Genomic DNA, 24,909 nt, shown 5'->3' with positions numbered 1-24,909 from the left:
TCTGAATTACAGATAGTTTCTTTACTGTTTAAATAGATTTAAGGGACTAGATCTGATAGACAGAGTGCCTGATGAACTATGGATGGAGGTTTGTGACATTGTACAGGAGACAGGAATCAAGACCATCCCCAAGAAAAAGAAATGCAAAAAAGCAAAATGGCTGTCTGGGGAGGCCTTACAAATAGTTGTGAAAATAAGGGAAGCAAAAAGCAAAGGATAAAAGGAAAGATATACTCATTTGAATGCAGTTCCAAAGAATAGCAAGGAGAGATAAGAAAGCCTTCCTCAGCGATCAATGCAAAGAAATAGAGGAAAACAACAGAATGGGAAAGACTAGAGATCTCTTCAAGAATTAGAGATACCAAGGGAACATTCATGCAAAGAAGGGCTCAGAAATGGTGTGGACCTAACAGAAGCAGAAGGTATTAAGAAGAGGTGGCAAGAATACACAGAAGAACTGTACAAAAAAGATCTTCACGACCAAGATAATCACGATGGTGTGATCACTCACCTAGAGCCAGACATCCTGGAATGTGAAGTCAAGTGGGCCTTAGGAAGCATCACTACGAACAAAGCTAGTGGAGGTGATGGAATTCCAGTTGAGCTATTCCAAATCCTGAAAGATGATGCTGTGAAAGTGCTGCACTCAGTATGCCAGCAAATTTGGAAAACTCAGCAGTGGCCACAGGACTGGAAAAGGTCAGTTTTCATTCCAATCCCAAAGAAAGGCAATGCCAAAGAATGCTCAAACTACCGCACAATTGCACTCATCTCACACGCTAGCAAAGTAATGCTTAAAATTCTCCAAGCCAGGCTTCAGCAATACGTGAACCGTGAACTTCCAGATGTTCAAGCTGGGTTTAGAAAAGGCAGAGGAACCAGAGATCAAATTGCCAACATCTGATGGATCATCAAAAAAGCAAGAGAGTTCCAGAAAATCATCTATTTCTGCTTTATTGATTATGCCAAAGCCTTTGACTGTATGGATCACAATAAACTGTGGAAAATTCTGAAAGAGATGGGAATACCAGAGCACCTGACCTGCCTTTTGAGAAACCTGTATGCAGGTCAGGAAGCAACAGTTAGAACTGGACATGGAACAACAGACTGGTTCCAAATAGGAAAAGGAGTTCGTCAAGGCTGTATATTGTCACCCTGCTTATTTAACTTATATGCAGAGTACATCATGAGAAATGCTGGGCTGGAGGAAGCACAGGCTGGAATCAAGATTGCCAGGAGAAATATCAATAACTTCAGATATGCAGATGACACCATCCTTATGGCAGAAAGTGAAGAGGAACTAAAGAGCCTCTTGATGAAAGTGAAAGAGGAGAGTGAAAAAGTTGGCTTAAAACTCAACATTCAGAAAATGAAGATCATGGCATCTAGTCCCACCACTTCATGGGAAATAGATGGGGAAACAGTGGAAACAGCCGCTGACTTTGTTTTTCTGGGCTCCTAAATCACTGCAGATGGTGATTGCAGCCATGAAATTAAAAGACGCTTACTAAGGTCTGTCTAGTCAAGGCTATGGTTTTTCCTGTGGTCATATATGGATGTGAGAGTTGGACTGTGAAGAAGGCTGAGCACTGAAGAATTGATGCTTTTGAACTGTGGTGTTGGAGAAGACTCTTGAGACTCCCTTGGACTGCAAGGAGATCCAACCAGTCCATCCTAAAGGAGATGAGTCCTAGGTGTTCATTGGAAGGACTGATGTTGAAGCTGAAACTCCAATACTTTGGCCACCTGATGCGAAGAGCTGACTCATTTGAAAAGACTCTGATGCTGGGAAAGATTGAGGGCAGGAGGAGAAGGGGTTGACAGAGGATGAGATGGTTGCATGGCATCACCAACTCGATGGACATGGGTTTGAGTGGACTCTGGGAGTTGGTGATGGACAGAGAGGCCTGGTGTGCTGCTGTTCATGGGGCTGCAAAGAGTCGGACACTACTGAGCGACTTAACTGTACCGAACTCTTTACTGTTTGAAGCATCAGGGATGCCCCCTAAATGTAATATCCCCAAATTCTCAGTCTGTGCCTCCCCGCCTCGGCCCTCCTGGTAACCACCGTTCTGGTCTCTATGTCAGTGAGTATGTTTCTGTTTTGAGAATAGGTTCATTTGCGTCGTATTTTAGATGACAAACGTGAGTGATGCCACATGACACCGTCTCTGACTCACTTCATTCAGTGTCATCTCCAGGTCCATCTATGTTGCTGCAGATGGCATTATGTCACTGTTTTCACGGCCGAGTGGCATCCTGCTGTGTGAACGCACCGTGTTTTCTTTATCCGTTCATCTGTCCAGGGGCGGTTGGGTTGTCTCCGTGTCCTGTCTGTGTGAGCAGTGCTGCTGTGAACACACGGGTGCGTGCATCGTTTTGAATGATAATTTGTCCAAGTTTTTCTATTGTTTTGGTTGCATGGCAAGAATCTTGCAGGATCTTACTTCCCCGACCAGGGTTTGAAGTCACCACTGGACCGACGGGGAATGCCCTACTAGGACGTATCGTTTTGTCCCAGACGACCGTACATGCTGTACTATGCTTCACAGCTAAGTGACACGTAGATTGGAAAACAAAACTTTAGTGAGAGCAACCATATAAACAGTGAGGTTTATTCCAGAGATTCTAATTTCTCTGTATCCAGGGGCTGGTGAAATTTTAAAGCTTTGACTTTTTATGATAGCTTTCTGTGTTGTTTAGAAAATATTCATATGGAATATTACAGAAGATGACTGATTTATAGTGATTCTGTAATCTCAAAATTTGCATCCCTCCTCTTACAAAAGCATAATAGAAATAGCAAGGTTTCCTGGTTCCTCTGGGATTTCCAGTCCCTCCCGAGGGCCTCTGGGGCCCCGCTCCCTCCTCGGGGCCTCTGTGCCCAGTGGGGTTCCCTGAGCTTCTGATGGGAATATGTCTCAGTTTATCACATTTGAAATAGTTCCAAAAGCAGAGCTGAGTTTCTTTGCTTTTAAAAAAGAGAACTGGTTTTGGAGTGTTCAATATTATGTAATTATCCATTTCCTAAAGCTGTTTCATAGTATTGTACAGAATATTCATATTGAATAGCAAGTATCAAATATACATAAAAATGAGTAATTCTGGCAGGACTTTATTCTGTCTGGAAGCACCCATGGGACATGTCTGTGTCGGTGGTAAGTTCCCGAGGTGTCAGAGCTCTAACCAGCCAGCTGGGCCGTGGACGCTTACAGGGTGTTAAGAACAGGGTACCGTGTTTCCTCGCCATTAAAATGCTCTGCTGGCTGGTCTTTCTTACTGTTGTGTCGTGATAAACTCAGGCATAAGAGCGACACTTGGTTGGCTTAAGAGACTTGCATTCCTGTCGTAGAGGAGCTGTGCCTGGCACCGGCACAGAGGCGCTTGCTCCACGCTGCGGGTTTCAGGGGCCTGTGGACAGAATCCCACCGGCCGCGTTCTGCGTGGCCTGTCTCACCCCAGAGCGGACAGCCTCTTGCAGACGTGGCCGGAGGGACCGGCGCTGCGGGAAGGGCTGGCGTGTTAGCCCTCGAGCATCTGGAACACACAGGATTAAACACTGCGGTTCAGGTCATTTAAGCAGGAAAATCACGCTTTTGTTGTTTTCTGGCGCTTTTAGCGCCCTCAGTTTCCTTTTCTGCTGGTGGGGTTGGTTTGTCGTCAGGGATGAAGCCTCTCCAGTCTGTAGGGTGTGCACTGACTCCTCTTGTGAGAACGTGGCTGTCTCTGCAGAGCTTTGTCCTATCCACTATGAAGCAGCTGTGTTAGTGACTTGCTTCTTCTGTAACCATGTTTCCCGCAGCTGCTCGGAGCATTGTGAAGGACCACCCGCTGGTTTTCCATAGCAAAATACGGTCGTCGGGCTACACGGCTGCCCCATGGTGAGTGGACCACCCAGAGACAGACCATGGCCTCCGGGCGCAGGTGCTGGTGTGGATGGATGTCTGTGTGTGGACCCCAGCATGACACCATCGCAGAACAGACGCGGCAGTAGCGTTTATTGAGTGCTTACTATGTACTTTGGGGCTTCCCTGATAGCTCAGTTGGTAAAGAATCCACCTGCAATGCAGGAGGTAGATGGGTGGCTGGCTGGATGGGTGGGTGTGTGGGTGGGTGGATTGGTGGGTGGATGGCTGGGTGGATGGATAGATGGGTGGATGGGTGGGTAGATGGATAGATGGGTGGATCGGTGGATGGATAGATGGATGGATGGATGGGTGGATGGGTGGATGGATGGGTGGGTGGGTGGATGGATAGGTGCATGGGTGGGTGGATGGGTGGGTGGGTGGATGGGTGGGTGGGTGGGTGGGTGGATGGATGGGTAGATGGGTGGGTGGATGGATGAGTGGGTGGGTGGGTGGATGGATGGGTGGATGGGTGGGTGGATGGATGGATAGGTGGGTGGGTAGGTGGATAGATGGGTGGATGGGTGGGTGAGTGGATGAGTGGGTGGATGGATGGGTGAGTGGGTGGGTGGATGGATGGGTGGGTGGGTGGATGGGTGGGTGGATGGTTGGATGTGTGGATAGGTGGATGGATGGATGGATGAGTAGATGGATGGCTGGGTGGGCAGATGGACAAATGGTTGGGTGGATGGATGGATGGATCAGTGGGTGTATGGATCGATGGGTAGATGGGTGGCTGGCTGACTGGGTGGATGGGTGGAGGGATGGATGGGTGGATGGGTGGCTGGGTGGATGGGTGGAGGGATGGATGGGTGTTGGATGGGTGGGTGGTGGATGGGTGGATGGATGGGTGGGTGGATGGGTGAGTGGGTGGATGGATGGGTAAGTGGGTGGATGGATGTGGATAGGTGGATATGGATGGGTGGCTGGCTGGATGGGTGGGTGAGTGGGTGGATGGATGGGTGTGTGGGTGGATGGGTGAGTGGGTGGATGGGTGGATGGATGAGCGGGTGGATATGGATGGGTGGCTGGCTGGATGGGTAGGTGTGTGGATGGATGTGTGGGTGGATGGGTGGGTGGGTGGATGGGTGAGTGGGTGGGCAGATGGACAGATCGCTGGGTGGGTGGATGGATGGATCAGTGGGTGTATGAATCAGTGGGTAGATGGGTGGCTGGGTGGCTGGGTGGAGGGATGAATGGGTGGCTGGGTGGCTGGGTGGAGGGATGGATGGGTGTTGGATGGGTGGGTGGTGGATAGATAGATCCTGGATTCATGCCTCAGTACAACCGCACACTAGTCCAGGCCCCGAGCCTGTGTGCTGGCTCAGTGGTGATGCCATCTGCTAAGTGTGGACTCCTTGGGTTCACTTTACTTGATTGGGTCTTGCATGTGGGGCCTGTGAGGGAGTCCAGGGGGAGGAGGAACCAGGCGGTGGTCAGTCCTAAGTACTAGCCCCAGGGTTTGAACTTCCTAGAAAAAGTACAGGGGATTCTAGGTGGGGTCAGTGGGTGAGGATGTGTTTCACTGTGACGTCCCCGAGGCAGTGAGGACAGGCGGGGAGGTGGTGAGGCTGAGGGACTGCCTGCCTCCCTGCCTGGGTGCTGCCTCCTCCTGGACCTCACCCAGCTCCCACTGCCCTCACACAGCCTCTCCAGACCCTGTGCTCTGGGTGGGATGAGCCCCACCCCAGCCCGGTCCTCACAGGCAGATGTCCATGTCCTCACCTGCCTCATCCAGGCCTGCTCCAGGTCATTGCCCAGTGCACTTGCAGAGTCTGCAGCAAATGTAGCTCCCCACCCCCCTGTCTCTCTCCCAGGGCTCCAGACCTGAAGCTGAAATGTGGAGTTGCCCTGCATGCCTGGCTGCAAAGTGATTATCTTAGTTTTTTGCCTAAGAACCCAAAATTTGTAGGAAAATAGCACAGTGTTCTCCAGAATTTTAATACACAAATACACTTATGTCCCCATTAGTGAAATAGCTGATATGGATATAGAATTAGAGGAATAGCTGTCAAAATTAAAGTGATTAAATGTTCAGTTTATTACTAACTTGGGACATGGGAAGCCCAAGTTAGTTTATTTATGTTTATATATGTTTGTTTATTTATTTATTATGTTTATTTTTTCACTGCAAAGTAGGTCTCTTAAGCTTAGAACTTTTAATCTTTGAATGACATAGAGTTCTTCTCTCCCCAGTGCAACTATGTTTTCACCAAAGACTGATTTTAAAAATGATGGTAAAAGAGCTTCGAAATGCAAGAACAATTACAGGTGGTATGTAACCTAGTTTGTGCATCCCAAGTAAATCTGAGATAATTTGGAGGAACTCTTTAGATAGTTTGATTTTTTTCAAACATATATAAGACCTTTTAAGTACCTGTGTGTAAATATGTATATGTACACACACACACACACACACACACACACATATATATATATTATTTTTGTATCTATCTGTTCTTTTAGTTAAATTTAATTCATATTAATCATTTTTCAGACCTGCTGCTGTTTTTACCACCTTAACTATTTAGAAACATTTAATTTTTGTTTTAAGTTTCATTTTGGAGAGTATCATAGCTAACAGTTATTCTAAACATCTTAGGTTGTCATTGGGCAGGAAGTCTGAGTAGGCATGGTGCTTGGTGCCATTCTGGGAGGCGTGCGATGGGCTCGTTGGCTCGGAAAGGCTTCCTTTCTTCAGCGGCCCTCAGCCTAGGGCTGGCTGCCCGGCTCTGCGTCCACACCTGTCCCCGTGTCCCATGATGCTGGACGAGTTCTGCAGGTTCCCTGGGTCCGTTTCTCTGGACCCAGTTCTGCTGTTAGAGGTGATGCCATCTACACAGAGACAGTGGGCTGTGGCACTTGAGCTGCTACTTATTCCCGTGAGCATCACAGCTGTGCCTGCCGTCACTGGCTCACAAGACGCTGCTGGGCCTGACTTGCCCACATTTAATCGCGTTTTTTGTTCCTCTTCCTGCCCGTCTGCTGTTCCCGTGTCAGCAGGTCATTGCTACTGAGTAGGCCTCTCCACCAGATGCCCTCACGCCCTGTCAGACCCTCTCAAACATCCATGGTCAAGTATGGAATGCAGCCCTGGGCTCTGCTGACTTGGATTTCCTGTGGTTGTTTTTCCAGGGAGTTAAAAAAATTTTTTTTTCTTTATCATAAAGGGTGTTGGATTTTGTCAAATGCTTTTTATGCATCTATTGCAATGACTGTGTTGTTTTTATCATCTCTGTTTTAAATGTGGTGTATCACATTGATTTGTGAGTATTGAACCATCTTTGCATCTCTGGAATGAATCCCACTTTATCATGTATGATCCTTTATATACATTGTTAAACTCAAATTTGTAATATTTTGTTGAGGATTTTTGCATCTATATTCATCAATGATATTGGCCTATAATTTTTTTGTGGCATCTTTGTCTGGTTTGGGTGTCAGGGTAAAGGTGGTGTTATAGGTAAATTTGGGAGTGTTTCATCTCGTCAAGTTTTTGTAATAGTTTGAGAAGGATAGGAATTAGCTCTTCTTTATGTGTTTGGTAGAAATCCCCCATGAAGTTGTTCAGTTCTGGAGTTTTGTTTCCTAGGAGTTTTTAAATCACTAATAAAATTTCACTACTAGTGATCCATCTATTCAGATTGTGTATTTCTTCCTGATTTAGTTTTGGAAGGTTGCGTGATTCCAGAAATTCATCCATCTCTTCCAGGTGGTCGAGTTTATTGGCATGTGACTGTTCTCAGCGTTCTCTAATGACACTTTCTACTCTGTGGTGTTGGTTTCTAGTTCTCCCCTTTCACTTCGTATTTAATTTACTTGGGCCTCTCTCTTCTCTTCTTGATAGCCTGGCTAAAGATTTGTCAGTTTTGTTTTGTCTTTTTCAAAAAACAGTTCTTGTTTTGCTGATCTTTTCTATTGCTTTTTGGTCTCTACATTGTCTCCTCTCTGATCTTTATTGGCTCCTTTCTTTTGCTGACTTGGGGCTTTGTTTATTCTTCTGTTTCTGGTTCCTTTAGATGGAAGATTAGATTGTTTTTGTGAGATTTTTTCTTGTTTCTTGAGGAAGGTCTGTGGCACTATAAAACTTCCCCTTTTAAAACTTATTTTGCTGCATCCCATAAGTTTTTGGAAAGTTGTGTTTCCATTCTGATTTGCCTTGAGGTATTTTCCGATTTTTTTTTTTTCTTTATTCATTGGCCCGTTTGTTTTATAGTCACTTGTTGTTTAGTCTCCGTGTGTTTGTGCTTTGCACATTTTTCTTCCTGTAATTGATTTCCAGTTTCATAATATTTTGTTTAGAAAAAATGCTTGATGTAATTTCAGTCCTCTGTCTCTTGTTGAGACTTGCTTTGTAGCCCAGCATATGATCTATCCTGGAGAATGTTCCATGTGTATTTGAAAAGGATGTGCATTCTGCTCTTTTTGGATGGGGAATGTCCTATAGGTATCTGTTAAGTCCAGTTGGTCTATTGTGTCATTTAAAACATGTTTCCTTATTGATTTTCTGTCCGGATGCTTTGTCCTTTGGTGTCAGTGGAGTGGTAGAGTCCCCTACTATTATTGTGTTCTTGTCAATTTCTCCCTTTATGTCTGTTAATATTTGCTTTATATATTTAGGTGCTATTTTATAGAGTTTATATATGTTAATGAGTATAATATCTTCTTGTATTGATCCCTTTATCATTATATAATGCCATTGTTTATTCTTTAATAACCTTTATTTTAAAGTCTGTTTTGTCTGATTTGAGTATTGCTACTGTCTTGTTTCCATTTTCATGAAATATGTTTTTCTATCCCCTCATTTTCAGTCTGTGTATGTCTTTAGCTCTGAAATAAGTCTCCTGTAGGCAGCATATACATATTATTTCATGGTTCTGAATGTAAGAGTTTATATATGTATATATATATACACACACACATACACACATTATATATATATAAATGTTATGGAATAAAATTATACATGTAAATAGGGAAACACTCACCTAATTTCTAGTATATTTTTATTTCTAATGTTGCTTTGGACTGTCTCAGTTATTTCCTCTGATCTTCCCTGAAGTAAGGAGTGCCCTGTGGAGAGTCCTGCGCCCAGCAAGCTGAGCAGGCAGCTGGCTGTGGCCTGCGGCCAGGCGGCCCTGCTCTGTATGCAGTATTCAGGTATGCTGCTCCAGCCAGAGTTGTGCTTCACTGCAAGCTTCTGTTTTGCCCATTGTTCCATTTAAAACAGATTTTTAAAATCTTGGTTATTTGAAATCACATGACATTGTTTGAGTCTAGATTAAAATCAAAGCTTGCTTCCCCTGGACTGTCACTAGGATTAGCCCAGGGCGTCCACGCATGCCCTGCAGCTTCTGGCAGCAGGAGCTCTGGTTTGGTTATAAGCTGTTCCAGGTCTGTGCTCTGAGTACGTGGCCGTCTCCTCCATGAGCCCCAAGGGAGCCTGGCAGGAGGGCTGCATACAGAGGCTGGTTCATCAAAAGAGAGGCTACAGAAGAGCCTCCTGCCCCCTGGAGACCTGGTCTCCTTCTTCAGTGGGTGGAGCTGCTCTTCAGCTGAAGACCTGGTCTTCAGTGGGTGGAGCCTCCCCCCAGGCACACTCGGCTCCTGGCAACCACTCCCTCTCAAGGGCATCCAAACACCTTTACTTCCTTTCTGGGAACTCAAAGAAGTCAGGAGGCAGCTGAACTCATCCAGGTAGCTCCACTATTTGAGCTCTTTTCAGAGTTAAACATCATTTCTGGTTTCTAGATTTGCTTACAGATGAGAATATGCCTTTGCCCAAGTCCAGGGTCTCTCTGTGCACCATCCTCCACCCCCACCTCCTTGAGTGTTTGACCAGCCGTCTGCCCAAATCTGAAAGGTTACTTACTTCCATTTTTTTTTTTCATAGAATTCCAGCCTGCCAAAGAATTTTTTGAATAATTTTGGGAAATTGGATATGTAGTATTATCAGTAAATATTTAGTGATATTTGATATGCTTACCAAGCATGTGACCATAAAAGTAGGATCCTCAAGTTTGAATATTATGGGGGAAATGTATAATTTATTATGCCTTACTGTAGGGCAGTGTTTAGATGGAACGGCTGAGGCAGATATGCCCCTAGGAGGAGGCATGGGAGGCTGGGGGGCCGGCTGTTCGGGGCTTCCCAGCAGGTCCAGGTTCAGGTCCTGGTCCTGCCTCTGATCAGCCCCACGTCCTGGGCAGGCCCCTGAACCCCAGCCCTTGGCTCCTGTCCGAAGAAGAAGTTGGGCGTGACATGAGCCCCCGGTGGGAGTGCACGCCCAGCAACTGGGAGCTGAGGAAACGCTGTTCCTGTTTCAGGTTTCCTCATTTCCTAAGAAAACGAGCGTCAGGTTAACTGAAAAATTCTATAATTTCACCTGTTGCAAGTGCGGTGCCTCTGAGTTATGCTTTATAAGGAGTTTCTCTTGCTTTTTCAAGCAGGAGATGGACAGCAGCTGGCCTGTGGCTTAGCCAACCACTTGTCCCTGGTCTGCAATGCTGATCTTACTGGGAAGGCTGCTGTTTTGTCAGGTAAGATGGAGTTTTAGTTCATGTGGATTTGTGAGTGTTTTTCCCTTGTTAGCAGGTCAGGTCTTTCTGCCAGACACTGAGGCAAGCACTGAGATGCCAAGGTGTGCAGCAGAGGAAGGGTTTACACAAGGCAGCCAAGCGAGGAGCTGGGAGGGCACAGCTCAGACCTGCTCCCCGAGGCAGGGCCGGGCACTTGCGGGATGGAGGTGCGGGGGACAGGATGGGTGGTAGGGACAAGATGAGGTAGTTGTGTGCTGCACAGACAACTCAGGGCTGCAGGCTGCTTCGTGGGGTATACGTTCAAAAGCCATGAGGCGAGGGTGGCATTCTGGACCCCCTGATGTCAGGAGGTCGTCTGTCGGGCACCTGCACAGGCCTCGTTTTAGGGTCAGTGGTCCCAACAGGCTTGGCTGGCTACACACAGCTGATTCCACATTCCTGAAAACCAGCCTGAGCCCCTGTAACTACAGGGCCCCATGTGTCAGGGGCATTATCTGTCGGGGTGGCTATAGGGTGAGCTTGCTCAGTGAGGCTGGTGGCCGGTGGAGGGTTTCTGACGTGCGTGCCTTACCTGCTGTTCCATCGGATGAGCTCATGCTTCCTGTGTGCCCTGTGGGTGTGGCTTCAGGGTGGCCTTTTTAATCGTCCGGGGCACAGAGTCAGCCTCCTTATGGTCCTGTTGTTAATCTGCAAGCGCCATGCTTGTTCCCTTCAAACAAGAACAGACTAGCTCTGTGGCTGACCTGGGGAACAGAATGACCAGATTCCGCCAAACCCTGCTGAGCTGAGCAGGGGGAGCGTCACTTGTGGGGCCAGACCTGGAGGCGCGTTCGTGGAAGGGGCCCCGCGGTGCTCGGGTAAAACCCGTCTGGGAGGTCTCTGCTTGTGAGAGCACAAGACGGTGATGCATCCCAGTGTGACGACCACGGATCCCAGGGGGTGTCACTCGCTGGCAAGGTCTGTGTTTGCGCTTTAGACTGAGAGTGTTTCCCGTCCATTGTGGCTGTCTAGTCCGGGGACGCCAGGGGCCCGGTGCCGACGCTCCCGTGAGGGCGCACCTGGCTCAGTGTGGGCTGCTGGGTGCGGCTGGACAGGTGTGAGTACGGCCTGGGAGGACCACCCCCTCATGTCAGGCAGAGGGCAAGGAGTGTAACAGCTAAACCCTGGGGTCAGTCACTTTGGAAGGTCAAAGTGATTAAGATTTCATGAAGTACGGTGGAGTTGTGGACACACGAAGTCCTATGACGAGATGACACTGAGCCTGGAACTCCTGCTGCTGTCTCTAAGTTCTGCAGCTGCCCACTGGGCCCCTTCCAGGGTCCTTCCTGTTGGTGGGCACCTGCAGCCTGGTTCCTGACCTCCACCACTGCTCCTGTGGTCCTGGGGCGGGGCTGGGGTCAGGGTTGTGTGTCCTGGGGGGAGGCTGGGGTCGGGGTTGTGTGTCCTGTGGGGAGGCTGGGGTCAGGGCGGGAGGGGGCAGCCTCCTGACCTATCTGCTACTGGAGAGGGGCGGTGCTCGTTACCGGTGGGGGTGTGGGGGGACCGGAAGCAGGGGTCTGCTCAGCCGTGGGCGAGGGGAGGGAGCCTCTCTGAATCCGCGTTACGTGGCCTTGAGGCCTTTGGCCACCTGGGGAGGTGGTGGCCCACGCAGCCTTGTTTGAGGCCGGAGGAAGGGGAGCTGCTCGGCATGAGCTGATGCATCTGGAGCTCGGTGTGTCCAGCTCCCGCCCATCCACGCGGGCCTGGCTCTGGCTCCGCAGGAGCTCCCGGGAGCCTGCAGCAGAGGGCAGCAAAGCCCTTTCTGGTGTTTCTCCGCTGGGTTGGTCCTGGCTCTCCGTTTTCTCCGGGTTGTGTTTACACTTGTCCAAGTAGATGGTGTCCCTACTTGCTGTGGGCTCTCTGACCAGGGTGATGCAGTGATGCTACACCTCTCTGTCCAATCTCAGGTTCCCGAGTGTGGTTCACACGCTAAGCCCTGGGTGCGCGCGGACGTCCGGGGTGAGCTTGCCAAGACAAGAGTGTCCCCTTGTCGGCTCTTCTTTCTCTGCAGTTTGTCACAGAGCATCCGACACGGGAAGTCCCGTGGGCTGGATCGCGGGTGCAGGGGTGGAGTGTGGAGCCCGCCCCGGGGCAGCGCAGGGCTCAGAGGTGCAGCCTTGCTCAGCGGGAGGCGTCGCTGGTTTTCTCGCCCGCGTGCGCACACCATGGCCCGTGGACAGCCCGGCCCGGCCTTCTTGGTTCTGAATCTCCTCTGGGTTCTGAATCTCCTCTGCAGGACCGCGGTTTTCTCTTCCCAAGCTCCCAAGTATCCGCCTCCGAGAACCCTTCCCTGCACGGGCTCCTCCACTTCTGAGTGGCTGTAGGGGCGGTCCTGAGTGATTCTAAGGTTGCTTCACGGCCGCGATGGCCTTTCTCAGGAGTCGTGAGGGCAAAGTGGGTCCAAAAATCAGGTCGTGTGTGGGTTCAGAGCCGGGGGTGGCTGAAGCCAAGTGGAGAGGGCAGGGCTTGGCTGGTGGGTGGGGGGAGTCGGAGGGGCCAAGACAGAATCCGCCGCGGATCCTGACGCTTCATCGGGACCGAGCGGACCAGCCGGGCAGCGGGTGCCGGGCCGGCAGGGGCCGGGGACCCCCCATGAGTGGCTGTGGTGTTGCCCCTGGTACCTCCTGATCTTGGCAGTGTTTCCTCTCCCTTTCTGAGCACCCGCTTATTCCCCGGGAAAGGACGGGACGGGCTAAGTGATAAGCGGTCCGTTATCTGCAGTCTAATTGCTCAGACACTGTAACCGTCGGCCAGTGTCATCGTCTAACACCTTCTTCGCAAACAGGTCCACTGCCTTGGGCGTCGGCTCGCTGGGGCGCTTGGCTGGGAGACACCTCCGCGTCACTCCCTTCTGGACGTGGCGTCTCTGCTGCTCTAGGGGGCTCAAGGCCGTTCTTCCTGCTCTGCCCTCAGGTCACGACGGGGCGGTGAGCAGCGTGTGCTGGAGCCACGACGGCCGCTGGGTGCTGTCGGCCTCCCAGGACGGGACGCTGCGGGTGTGGTCGGTGCGCAGCCGGAAGCCGGCGCTGCGTCTGGTAACCGGGCCCGGGGCGCAGACGGCGGGCGGTGGCGGCCCCGCCCAGCTTCTCCTGCGCAGTGTCCGGCCCCACCCGGGGGGCGGGGGCAGGAGGGCAGCACAGTGTGTTCACACGGACACGTGACACGCGCAGCACACACAGACAGACGCGCACACATATGTGCGTACAGTTAAAAAAGCCTGACATTTGTATGGTCTGAAAATGGCAGAACAATAGTAAAATATGGGAATAATTTAAATGTAAAAATAAATGTGATTCTATAGTAGAGGCGATAATAATGCCCACAGGACACTATGTGGGGGAAGTGTGTTTTGGGGAGAAAAATGCCTTATTTTGGTGATCTCATGGGAGACCGTTTGGAACAGAGGGAAGGGAATCAGGACGACGGGTAGGGGGACAGGTGACGCGGCTCAGTTACCAGGCTCCTCCCTGGCAGGAAGTGGATTCGAGGACGCGGTTAGCACCCCTCCTGTGAGTCTTGTAAAAGGAGACTGAGTCCTGGGGCGCTGTTCGAGGAAGGCTGGTCACTCCCAGGACAGCGGGTGAGGCCGAGGGGAGAGCGGGGGTTGGCCCTGGGGCCGAGAGTCTTGTCGACTTCTGCGCCCTGCACGGGCTGGGCCGTGTCATCGGAAGAGCAGACGCTCAGAACTAGGTTTAAAGCAGGTGAAGAACTGTGGCTTCAAGGTGTGTGCTGGCATGCTTCAATGTCCTTTCATTTCAGAGTTTTTAAATGGCCGGAATTCCAAACGCTCACCACAGTAAAATTTAATTACGTAGTATCGTTTACGGAATCCGGAAGAAGGACCGAAGGTTGTACGTTGGTCCTACCAAGAGGCATTCGGTACCTTTAGAATAAGTGGACGTTGTGTTAGGATGAGAGGTTCCATGTTTATAGCAGTAGAGGTTTTACTGACACTTATTTATTAGTGGCGATGACTGATTCCACTGCAGGGCAAAGACACGTTCCCTACGCCTGTCCAGTCCGCGCAGTTTTATTACATCGACGCGTTTATCTTGTCGTCCTCGGGCCCCGAGGTCCAGCTGCTCAAGCATCACATCGACACCAGCAAGGACGACTTACGAAGGTAGCGCCCCCTGCGGTCGGGGACGCTGCGTCTCAGCCGCGCGTCGGGTGTAAATAACTGGTCCAAAGCGTCATCACACCCTCCTGTGATCGGAAGTCCCTTCTCCGCGTGTAGAGCTTCCCTGGGGGCCAGGCCTGGGCCTCGGGGGACTCACCAGTGCCCGGGACTCAGGAAAGGGGGCCACTGCCCTAGTTCAGCAACATGATTAACACGTGTTGTATGTGAGATTATTACCGTTTATAGTAAATTGAGGTGGTTGCAGTGGTCAAGAATCAACCTGCCAAGGCAGGAGATAGGAATTCCATCCATGGTTTGGGAAGATTCCCTGGAGAAGGACATAGCTACCCACTCCAGTATCCTTGCCTCGAAAATTCCATGGACAGAGGAGCTTGGTGGGCTACAGTCCATGGGGTAGCAGAGGGTCTGATACGACTGAGTGATTGAGCACACGTGCGTGGAACATTTCATACGCATCCACAGATGCACGTGTGTGTGGTCTGCCGGGGCACACCTGACGTTGGCAGACATTAATGCTTGGCTGTCTTTGTTTTCAAAGCGTTTAAGAAAATGAAACCTGCAGAGAGAACCAGAGGCCTCCCCTCTGAGCCCCGCCCCTCTGTAGCCTCCCGAGACCCATGTGCTCGCGCCCCTCCCCTGGTCTCTAGCTGCTGCCCGCCCAGGCGTCTGTGCGGTTTGGTGGGCGGCTCACGTGTGACACACCTTTGATCACCACCATGCTCACGAAAGCGGCTGCTCCCTGTGGGTTTACCCGTCGGGATGTGCCGGGCGACAGGAGGCTGCCTACCTGTCGGGATGTGCCCGGCGACAGGAGGCTGCCTACCTTTCGGGATGTGCCAGGCAACAGGAGGTTGCCACAGCTCTTCCTGGTTCCCGCATATGGACACATCGCTTGTTCCAGTGGGACCGCCCTGAGCTTCCCTGCACACGTCTGGCGGTGGGCCTGGAGGGCCAGGTGGGCGTTTCTGGACTCCCTTCTCCGGCCACCCTCAGGGGGGCGCATGTGGTGCCCAGCAGCGTGATGGTGGGCCCGCACTGCTCTGAAGGTGGTGCCTGCCGTCTCCCCTGTCCTGCGTCCTGTAGAGTGGGGGCCTGTCAGCCAGCTCCCTTCCTGTAGCTGACCAGCTTCTCGCTGTGTTCACACTGTGATGTTGGTGTTTCCACCAGGTCCTGCCCACCACCCTCTTCTGGGTGGCTCTGTCCCACTGCTTGTCACTCTGCAGAACAAGGTGGCTGCTGTAGCTGCAGGCATCACGTCTGTGTTTCCATGGCAAGATGAAAGGGAGGCCTGTTTAGGCCTGCATGCCTCAGGGCCCCAGGAGCACCCTGGTTGTTGGGTGGGGCTGGTCTCATGGACAAGCTGTTTGCCTCTTGTCTTGGCCCCCTCCCACTTCCCTCACCTCTGACCCAGAGTCCCCGTGGTGCTGACAGACTCACCTTGATGGGCACATGCCAGCCTCCAGCACTGGGGACTCGCACAGAGGCACCTTCTCCATGAGGCACTCCCGGGCTTCCCCCACTGCAGGGGTGTCTGCACCCCCTCTGCTCACGTGACTCTTCTCTCTGAGACCCTTTCTGGGCTGTCCTGTCCACAGTAAGTCGCTGCTATCACCTCTTCAGCCGTCCTGCTGTGTGGCTTTGGGCAGTCTCTCAGCAGGACACACGGGGGGTTATGAAATCTCTGCTGATCATTAAGCTTCATTCCCAAACTTCCCCTGAGGCTTGGCCTGGCTTGTCCCGAGTCTGCATATGGCCTATTCTCCCGGGACGTGAGGCCTGTCCCTGCCCCCCAAGTCACCCCTCTGGGTACTACTTTGTGGCTGGCTCTGCATCAGACCCCTGCCCAGCAGTTACCTCTCTGTGGACGGGATGGGCTGACAACCAGTTTCATCTGCACCTCAAGTGTCTGAGAGGTTTGGACACTGAGCCCTAGTGGCTTTGGCCATTGCCCACCTGTACATCACTTTGCCAACAAAGGTCTGTCTAGTCAAAGTCATGGTTTTTTCAGTCATCATGTATGGATGTGAGAGTGGACCGTAAAGAGGGCACAGTGCCAAAGAATTGACGGAACTGTGATGTTGGAGAAGACTCCTGAAAGTCCCTTGGACTGCAAGGAGATCAAACCAGTCAGTCTTAAGGGAAATCAACCCTGAATATTTGTTGGAAGGACTGATGCTGAAGCTGAAGCTCCAGTATTTTGGCTATCTGATGTGAAGAGCCGACTCACTGGAAAAGTCTCTGATACTGGGAAAGATTGAGGGCAGAAGGAGAAGAGGGCATCAGAGGATGAGGTGGTTGGATGGCATCACAGATGCAATGGACATGAACTTGGGCAAACTTCAGGAGTTGATGATGGACAGGGAAGCCTGGGGTGCTGCAGTCCATGGGGTCACAAAGAGTCAGACATGACTGGGCAGCTGAACAGCAACAACAGATAACTTGTAGCTCACTGAATGTCTTAAGCATGTAGGGCTTCCCTGGTGGCTCAGATTGTAAAGAATCTGCCTGTAATGCAGGAGACCCAGGTTTGATCTGTGGAGTCTTGCTAAGTATACACAATTATTTTAAAATTAAGAGAAAAGTTTGTTTTCTCATATATAGGGATGAATTCCACTTGGCTATGTATATAGTAATATTTTTCATGAAGTTTTACTAAAGGAAAAGCTAGAATTACCTAAAGAATAACTTAGGTAGTCAACCTGCTACCTAATAAAATTTATTATTAATATTTATTAATGAAATATGATTGTTAATATTGACATGAAAACTTTTATTTTCAAGTTTTTGAAGGTAGAATCTTGGGTTGTGGCAAAAGGGGAACAAGGGGATAGATGGTCCTCCACCCTCTCGCAGGTACAGACAGAAGAGCTGGTGCACGCCCGTGTGCAGGCTGCTCACGACCAACGCCACGGAGATCACCAGCTTGTCTGCAGTGAACGATTTCCACTCCTGTATCCTTTCTCCTGCTGTGAGTCTGATGTTTTCACATCCTGACCATCATCCTTCTGGCAAAGGCTTGTGCTGAGGGTCCAGGCTCCAGGCTTGGGCTGAGCACTCAGACCTCCTGGAGCTCAGGGGCCTTCATGTAATGGCTTCATCTCAATAATGAAAAGAGACCCAGAGGGAAAGGGAAGCTGGAGGTGGGGCGCCTGTGAGGTAGAGCAGAGTGACGGGACCTGAGATTTCTGGTCTGCTCGCGTCTTGAGTAACAGTAGTTCAATGCATTTAGACAGGACACAGCTACACTGAGCACGTGCATCCTTTGATGAACTGACCGGTGTACCCCATCTCATGTGGAAGATGGCAAAGTTACAGCAGTGCTGTTGACAACAAATCGATCCCAGAATGTTAAGTTTTGAGTGTTTGTGGTTACATCATCATTTTAAATTAAAGAGCATTGACTTTATTTAGAAACAAAGCTCTGATCTTTAGGGAGACATCTTATAAACTTTTATTCAAAGGCCTAAGATTCTTTTGAAAAGTTTTATTCTTTAAATTTCAGAACGACTGATACAGGGTATTAGAGGTTCTAGTATATTTTAATTAGAAAGGTAATTTTTTTATGCTAGAACCTTTTGCTAAAAACACAGAAACACTTAGCAGAAATGTGTTGTTCTGATTATTCCCTGTCCTTGAGGGAGGATCCCTGAGTACCCTGGCTTTAGCGTTGGGTTTACCATTAGATCTAGGATCCCTGAGTACCCTGGCTTTAGCGCTGGGTTTACCATGAGATCTAGGATCCCTGAGTACCCTGGCTTTAGCGCTGGGCTTACCATGAGATCTAGGATCCCTGAGTACCCTTGCTTTAGCGTTGGGCTTACCATTAGATCTAGGATCCCTGAGTACCCTGGCTTTAGCGCTGGGCTTACCATTAGATCTGGGATCCCTGAGTACCCTGGCTTTAGCGCTGGGCTTACCATTAGATCTGGGATCCCTGAGTACCCTGGCTTTAGCGTTGGGCTTACCATTAGATCTAGGATCCCTGAGTACCCTGGCTTTAGCGTTGGGCTTACCATTAGATCTAGGATCCCTGAGTACCCTGGCTTTAGCGCTGGGCTTACCATTAGATCTGGGATCTTTCTATTCTGTACTTTTCTAGCACATATACATTTTGTCTTTTGGCTGCACCACGTGGCAGGTGAGAGCTCAGTTCCCTGACCTGGGATTGAACCCATGATCCCTGCAGTGGAAGTGTGGCGTCTTAACCACTGGGCTGCCAACTTAGCCACTGTCCCTCCTGGTCCACGTTGAGGAAGTGGCCTTGCCGTGTGCTTCGTTCAAGGCTTGTCCTCCATGCAGGCAGCCTGACCTGGTGGGAGGGGGCGCCGTTCACTTCCACGGCCTCCCCATCTAATCTCTGGCTCAGACCCTCTTCAAGCTCGGTGCCTACATGCAGGACGGCCATTCCGCCTCTTGATTTGGGTGTTTCCTGACATCTCAAACCTTGCTTAACTCTCAGGGGACCTAGGCCTCCCGCATGGAAATCCACATGCCTGGCCTCCCCATCCTCCCAGCAGCTCTGGCCACCCACCCGGGATCAGGTGGGGAGCGGGCTGTGGTCAGGACTGTCCTGTGGAGCCTCAGGAGATTGTAGCTGGTCACCTGTCCGTGCAACCTTCTGCCGAGAGAAGTTCCCTAACCGAGCCCCAGACATCGTGCTTGCTGCTGGGCGGAACCGGACCTTGGAGGTTTTCGACCTCAACGTGGGCTGCAGTGCGGCTGTCATCACGGGAGCCCATTCTCGGCCCGTCCACCAGATCTGTCAAAATAAAGTGAGTGACCTTCTGACCGCGCACAGCCTTTGTAAACTTTGCGTTTAAGTGTTTAACAAACTTACGATGCAATCTTATAGCAGTTTGCTGCCAAAAGCAGCCGTGATTTCTTATTGGCCGTGAAGCTATTGTAAGCCTTGATGTTGGATGTTAGAAGGCATTTGGATGCTGTGAAGAATGTGGATGTTTGTACCTTTGTCTTTGATGATTCTGTGGTCCCAGTTTTTGATTTTACCACTTTCAAATGAAAATGGTCCCATTTTCATTTACCACTCGGCGGTGGTTTGGGGCGTTGGCAGCGCTGGGTAGATTCTGCAGGGACGTGAAGCAGCCTTGTGGGTTCACGGGTCTCTGTCGGGTGCAGCTGGTCTGTCTCAACAGAGGAAGAGTTCAAAATAACACACAACTGGGCGTTGAAGGTCAGGGACTGAGGAGGTGGCCATTCTGATGAATTCATTGTCTCACAGTTTAGTTCAAAAGATGCTTTGTTGCTTAAAAGAACAACAAAGAGACTTGTGAACAGAACTTTTGTTTTCAGGACTACAACTTTGATTTTTAATAGATTTGTAATTGCTTTCCAAGTTAAGGGTTTACTTTATAATGCCTGCAGAAATATGCATTATGGTTCAAGGATATTCTCCTTTTTTAAGTGAAGTCTTACTAAATTGCTCAAAGAAGACTCTTATCCACAGTTTAAGGTGTTATTCAGGTTTACGTTTCCATGTGACAGTGTGTGTGGACAGCGTGTGTGGTCAGATACTCGGTGAGGTTCTGTAAGTGGCTGAGTGGGAGGAGAGCGCAGATCCAGGGCCGTGGAGCTGAATTCTCTCAAACGGACTTTGTTTGGTGTTGTCCTGGGGGAGTGAGAGCTGGGGGTGCTGGACCCAGAGTCAGACTGTGTTGGGGGCAGTGGGAGACCCCTGATGCGAGGGCAGTGGCCTGAGGCCCCGCGTCGGAGCCCTGGGAGGTCCGTCTGGACAGCCCGTCCACATGGCCGCAGCCAGAGTCCGGGCTCCTGGCCTTGGCGGGCAGTGGCTGGGGGCTGAGGAGGGGAGGGGCCGCCTCCACCGGGAGGCTAGCGTCCGCTCCTCCCGGGGGACGCCTGGTCTTGGACCGGAGCCTCGAGGCTCAGACTGGGTCCTACCTGGACCTTTCCCGCAGTTTACCCTTCGGGGGCTCATTGAGGAGGACATTTCCAATCAAGAGGAGGCTTTTCTGGTTTGTGTGATGTTTTCAGCTTGCTGAGTTATTGAAGCAAAGATTATTTTCTTGCACCTTTTTTTGGGGAACAGACTCTTAACTGCATAAAAAACAGCAAAAATATTTTAAACAGTGTGCTCCCGCAGACGAATGGAGGCACCCTCTGAAGAACGCAGTGACGTCATGGCACTGCTGACATAGCAGCCCGGACCCCGCGGAGGCGTCAGGCCGTGCGGCGTGATGACGCCCCCTGCCGGCGCGGCTCCTGGGAGGGCTGTGGGTGTGTGTGTGTCTTTTACGGCCGGAATGCGGTTTGCGTTTGGGATCCCTGATCTCACGCTGCTGATTTCAGAGTAAGATCTGCCAAGGTGGCATTCCAGATTGAATATTAGACCTGGTAGAGTCCTGGACTTTTCAGTGAATTTGATAATAGACTCATATATCTTTTCCACTATAAATCCATTATAAATCCTATTTTCTTTTTTGCATGTTTTAATCTTTCTTTCTGGAGTTTATCATACAGCCTTAAAAACTTGGTTGAAAGTTGGTATGTTAGAGATCAGTATAAGGTTTTTCCTCAGTTTGGTTCCCAAAACTGTTTAAGTTGAGAAGGCAAAGTATAATTTTGGTGTTTTGATGCTCTTTTACTTATAACGTAAGGATAAAGCCTTGGCTTTAAAATAGTGGTAAAGACAATTCTTTTAAACTTAGCTAACTAGATTTTGTCATATTTTCAGAGAAGTTATTTCATTTTGAAAGTAATAAGTTGCTATTTTGACTGATATCTTCCTCTCTGTTTCCATTTCATAAAAAGATATTTTAACCTTTTGCATATAATGCTTCCCTCTGTTATAAGGATTAAATACTATAATGTATATTAATTTCTTAGCATATGCTAAATTTACTAAATGAAAACTATTTTTAAAAATATAAATTTATGAGGGCTGGTGGACATTGCCTTAGAAAACTCTTAATCTTCATATGCAACTAATTTCACACAATTCCTTTGTTCCCATGAGTGTTAAGGAGAAACGTATAGAATTGTGCTTCCTGCAGTTGAAAGTCAGGCTGAATTATTATAGAAACGATGTCTGCTTTCAAAGAAACTGTGGCCGGCAAGGTGGGAGATGTGGGTGTGAGTTACGCTCACTCGTGCAAATCTGACTCTTGAAGCTCCATAAAGTGTGTCAGTCGCTCAGTCGTGTCTGACTCTTGCGACCCCATGGACTGTAGCCCAACAGGCTCCTGTGTCCCTGGGATTCTCCACGCAAGAATACTGGAGTGGGTTGCCATTCCGTTCTCCAAGGGGTCTGCCCAACCCAGGGATCGAACCTGGGTCTTCTGCATTGCAGGAGGTTCTTTACCGTCTAAGCCACCAGGTAAGTCCACTTAAGTTCAGTAAGGTGAGAGAAAAGAGTGCCCCTCCCAGCGATGAGAACAGGATGCTTGTGCTGTTCTGGAAGGTCGGAGCAGACGGCATTCAGCTGCAGCCACATGTCCTTCCACGTGGTCAGACAGAACTTAACTTTATGGGGCCTTTGACGGTGCAGGAAAGAGAGAAGCAGGTCGACCTGACTCCTGCCGGAGGGTCTGGACAGGTCCCTGGGTCTCAGGTTCCTCTGTTCCCAGACTGACTTGAATATAAAATCCCAGAAGGGGGTTAACACCACGAACACAAACCTCCAGAGGATGTAGGTGTGAGTCCAGCTCCTCGTCAGCCTTGGCCCCCGTCCACTCCTGCCTCTCCAGGAACCCTGCCCACCCAGCCTGCTGCTAAAATATACACCCCCAACCCGCGCCCGGCCTTCAGTTCCTCGGGGGCCCCACTGACACTAACCCCCGACTCCATGTCCAGCCTTCGATTCTTCAGGGGCCCCCCTGACACACGCCCTGACTCAGTGTCCAGCCTTTGGGACCTCAGGGGCCCTGCTGCTTCCTAGATAGAGGCAGCTTTGCAGGTAGCCTCTGGCTCTGCTCGTGTTCATCTCTGCTTCTGTCGTCAGGGTGTGTGTGGACCCTCTGGTCTCGGGTGAGGGGGTGGGGCATCCGCGTGGCTGGGGCCGCTATCCTGCACGGCGGCACTGCTGTGGGATGCCCCACGCCAGGCAGCACAGACCTGGGGGTACTTGCAGCAGGGGGCTCGCCTGCTATCACCAGGGTCAGGCGTGTGCAGGTTTCCAGTCCTCAGTGTGCGTGTCCCCAGGGGCAGGTGTATACAGGTTCCTAGGCCTCAGTGTGCGTGGCCACAGGGGCAGGCGTGTGCAGGTTCCTAGTCTTCAGTGTGCATGGCCACAGGGGCAGGCGTGTGCAGGCTCCTAAGCCTCAGTGTGCGTGTCCCCAGGGGCAGGTGTGTGCAGGCTCCTAGGCCTCAGTGTGCGTGTCCCCAGGGACAGGCGTGTGCAGGTTCCTAGGCCTCAGTGTGCGTGTCCCCAGGGGCAGGCGTGTGCAGGCTCCTAGTCCTCAGTGTGCGTGTCCCCAGGGGCAGGCGTGTGCAGGTTCCTAGGCCTCAGTGTACATGTCCCCAGGGGCAGGCATGTGCAGGTTCCTAGGCCTCAGTGTGCGTGTCCCCAGGGGCAGGTGTGTGCAGGCTCCTAGGCCTCAGTGTGAGTGTCCCCAGGGGCAGGCGTGTGCCGGCTCCTAGTCCTCAGTGTGCGTGTCCCCAGGGTCAGGCGTGTGCAGGTTCCTAGGCCTCAGTGTGCGTGTCCCCAGGGGCAGGCGTGTGCAGGTTCCTAGGCCTCAGTGTGCGTGTCCCCAGGGGCAGGCGTGTGCAGGCTCCTAGGCCTCAGTGTGCGTGTCCCCAGGGGCAGGCGTGTGCAGGTTCTGAGTCCTCAGTGTGAGTGTCCCCAGGGTCAGGCGTGTGCAGGCTCCTAGTCCTCAGTGTGCGTGTCCCCAGGGTCAGGTGTGTGCAGGTTCCTAGTCCTCAGTGTGCGTGTCCCCAGGGGCAGGCGTGTGCAGGTTCCTAGGCCTCAGTGTACGTGTCCCCAGGGGCAGGCGTGTGCAGGCTCCTAGGCCTCAGTGTGCATGTCCCCAGGGGCAGGCGTGTGCAGGTTCTGAGTCCTCAGTGTGAGTGTCCCCAGGGTCAGGCGTGTGCAGGCTCCTAGTCCTCAGTGTGTGTGTCCCAGGGGCAGGCGTGTGCAGGTTTCCAGTCCTCAGTGTGTGTGTCCCCAGGGGCAGGCGTGTGCAGGTTCCTAGGCCTCAGTGTGCGTGTCCCCAGGGGCAGGTGTGTGCAGGCTCCTAGTCCTCAGTATGAGTGTCCCCAGGGGCAGGTGTGTGCAGGCTCCTAGTCCTCAGTGTGCGTGTCCCCAGGGGCAGGTATGTGCAGGTTTCCAGTCCTCAGTGTGTGTGTCCCCAGGGTCAGGTGTGTGCAGGCTCCTAGTCCTCAGTGGCGTGTGCAGGCTCCTAGTCCTCAGTGTGCGTGTCCCCAGGGGCAGGCGTGTGCAGGTTTCCAGTCCTCAGTGTGTGTGTCCCCAGGGGCAGGCGTGTGTGTGCAGGCTCCTAGGCCTCAGTGTGCATGTCCCCAGGGGCAGGTTCCTCTGGCTCCTGTGCCTGTGGGGTTGGTCCCAGTCGCTGTCCCCCAGGCTCAGTGGAGCAGAGGGCTCTGGGCCCCCAGCCAGGCCACACGAGGTTTCCTCCCCGGGCGCCTGGGAGCCGGTCAGTCCTGAGCTGTCCGCCGTGTCGTGGTGGGGCTGGGGAAGCAGGCACAGCAGCCTGCGCTGTGCGGTCGGATGAGAGGCATTAGGTTGGGAAGGGAGTTCTGAGGGGTTTGGTGGGAAAAGAACTGGTTTTACTTCCTTAAAATAAACATCTGAACGGTATATGATGGGATGAAAAGATGAGGGTATAAGTTTAGAGGTTTACCCCATGGCTTAATAGCTTTCTTAAACTTCCCTGACATTTCTGTTCAGTTATGCAGTGGGCATCAAAGTGTTCTGACTTAACAGAGCCCTGCAGGAACTGTTGTCCTGCAAGTCCAAGTTCAGGGGAAGCAGAAGTCACAATTGGCCCAAAAGTCCCATTTCCACTCGGATAAAAAATATGTCGTTTCTGATTTCCTTTCGGCTTGGTGACAAGTGCAGCCTCATCGGCAGGTGCCGCTGGAGCTCTTTGTGAGCGTCTGGGTTCCTGTCGTGACCTCTTCTGAGGATCACCGCAGCAGTTTCGTGTTGCACAAGCAGAACTGAACTCATTTTACCTCCAGTCACAAAAATGAGGGCCTTGTCTTCCTATTTTTGAAGTCCATTTTATATCATTAAATGGCTTATTTTTAGAATGAAAGTGCATACGTATTTTTTATTATTTATTGATATCTTTAA

General features: G+C 51.0%; 1 protein-coding gene across 9 annotated transcripts in view; it reads left to right on the top strand.

Moving 5' to 3' along the window:
- The window catches only part of WDR27 (WD repeat domain 27), a 197,384-nt gene that overhangs the window by 26,108 nt on the left and 146,367 nt on the right, over positions 1 to 24,909 (top strand). For 6 of the 9 annotated variants that reach the window (XM_061428595.1, XM_061428593.1, XM_061428599.1 and 3 more), the window contains exons 14-23: positions 3,803 to 3,881; positions 6,102 to 6,176; positions 8,968 to 9,065; positions 9,657 to 9,768; positions 10,115 to 10,263; positions 10,355 to 10,444; positions 13,397 to 13,518; positions 14,473 to 14,606; positions 17,478 to 17,575; positions 19,275 to 19,396. In XM_061428595.1, the coding sequence (XP_061284579.1) occupies positions 3,803 to 3,881; positions 6,102 to 6,176; positions 8,968 to 9,065; positions 9,657 to 9,768; positions 10,115 to 10,263; positions 10,355 to 10,444; positions 13,397 to 13,518; positions 14,473 to 14,606; positions 17,478 to 17,575; positions 19,275 to 19,396 (1,079 nt within the window). Of the gene's footprint in view, positions 1 to 3,802; positions 3,882 to 6,101; positions 6,177 to 8,967; positions 9,066 to 9,656; positions 9,769 to 10,114; positions 10,264 to 10,351; positions 10,445 to 13,396; positions 13,519 to 14,472; positions 14,607 to 15,162; positions 15,337 to 17,477; positions 17,576 to 19,274; positions 19,397 to 24,909 lie in introns of those variants that run through there. The other 3 variants (XM_061428600.1, XM_061428597.1, XM_061428596.1) reach the window with 3 other exon arrangements.

Source organism: Bos javanicus, chromosome 9 (genome assembly GCF_032452875.1).
Source record: "Bos javanicus breed banteng chromosome 9, ARS-OSU_banteng_1.0, whole genome shotgun sequence".
Classification (NCBI taxonomy): Eukaryota; Metazoa; Chordata; class Mammalia; order Artiodactyla; family Bovidae; genus Bos; species Bos javanicus.
The sequence above is the reverse complement of the archived record's forward strand: the minus strand, read 5'-3'. Positions and strand labels throughout refer to the sequence as shown.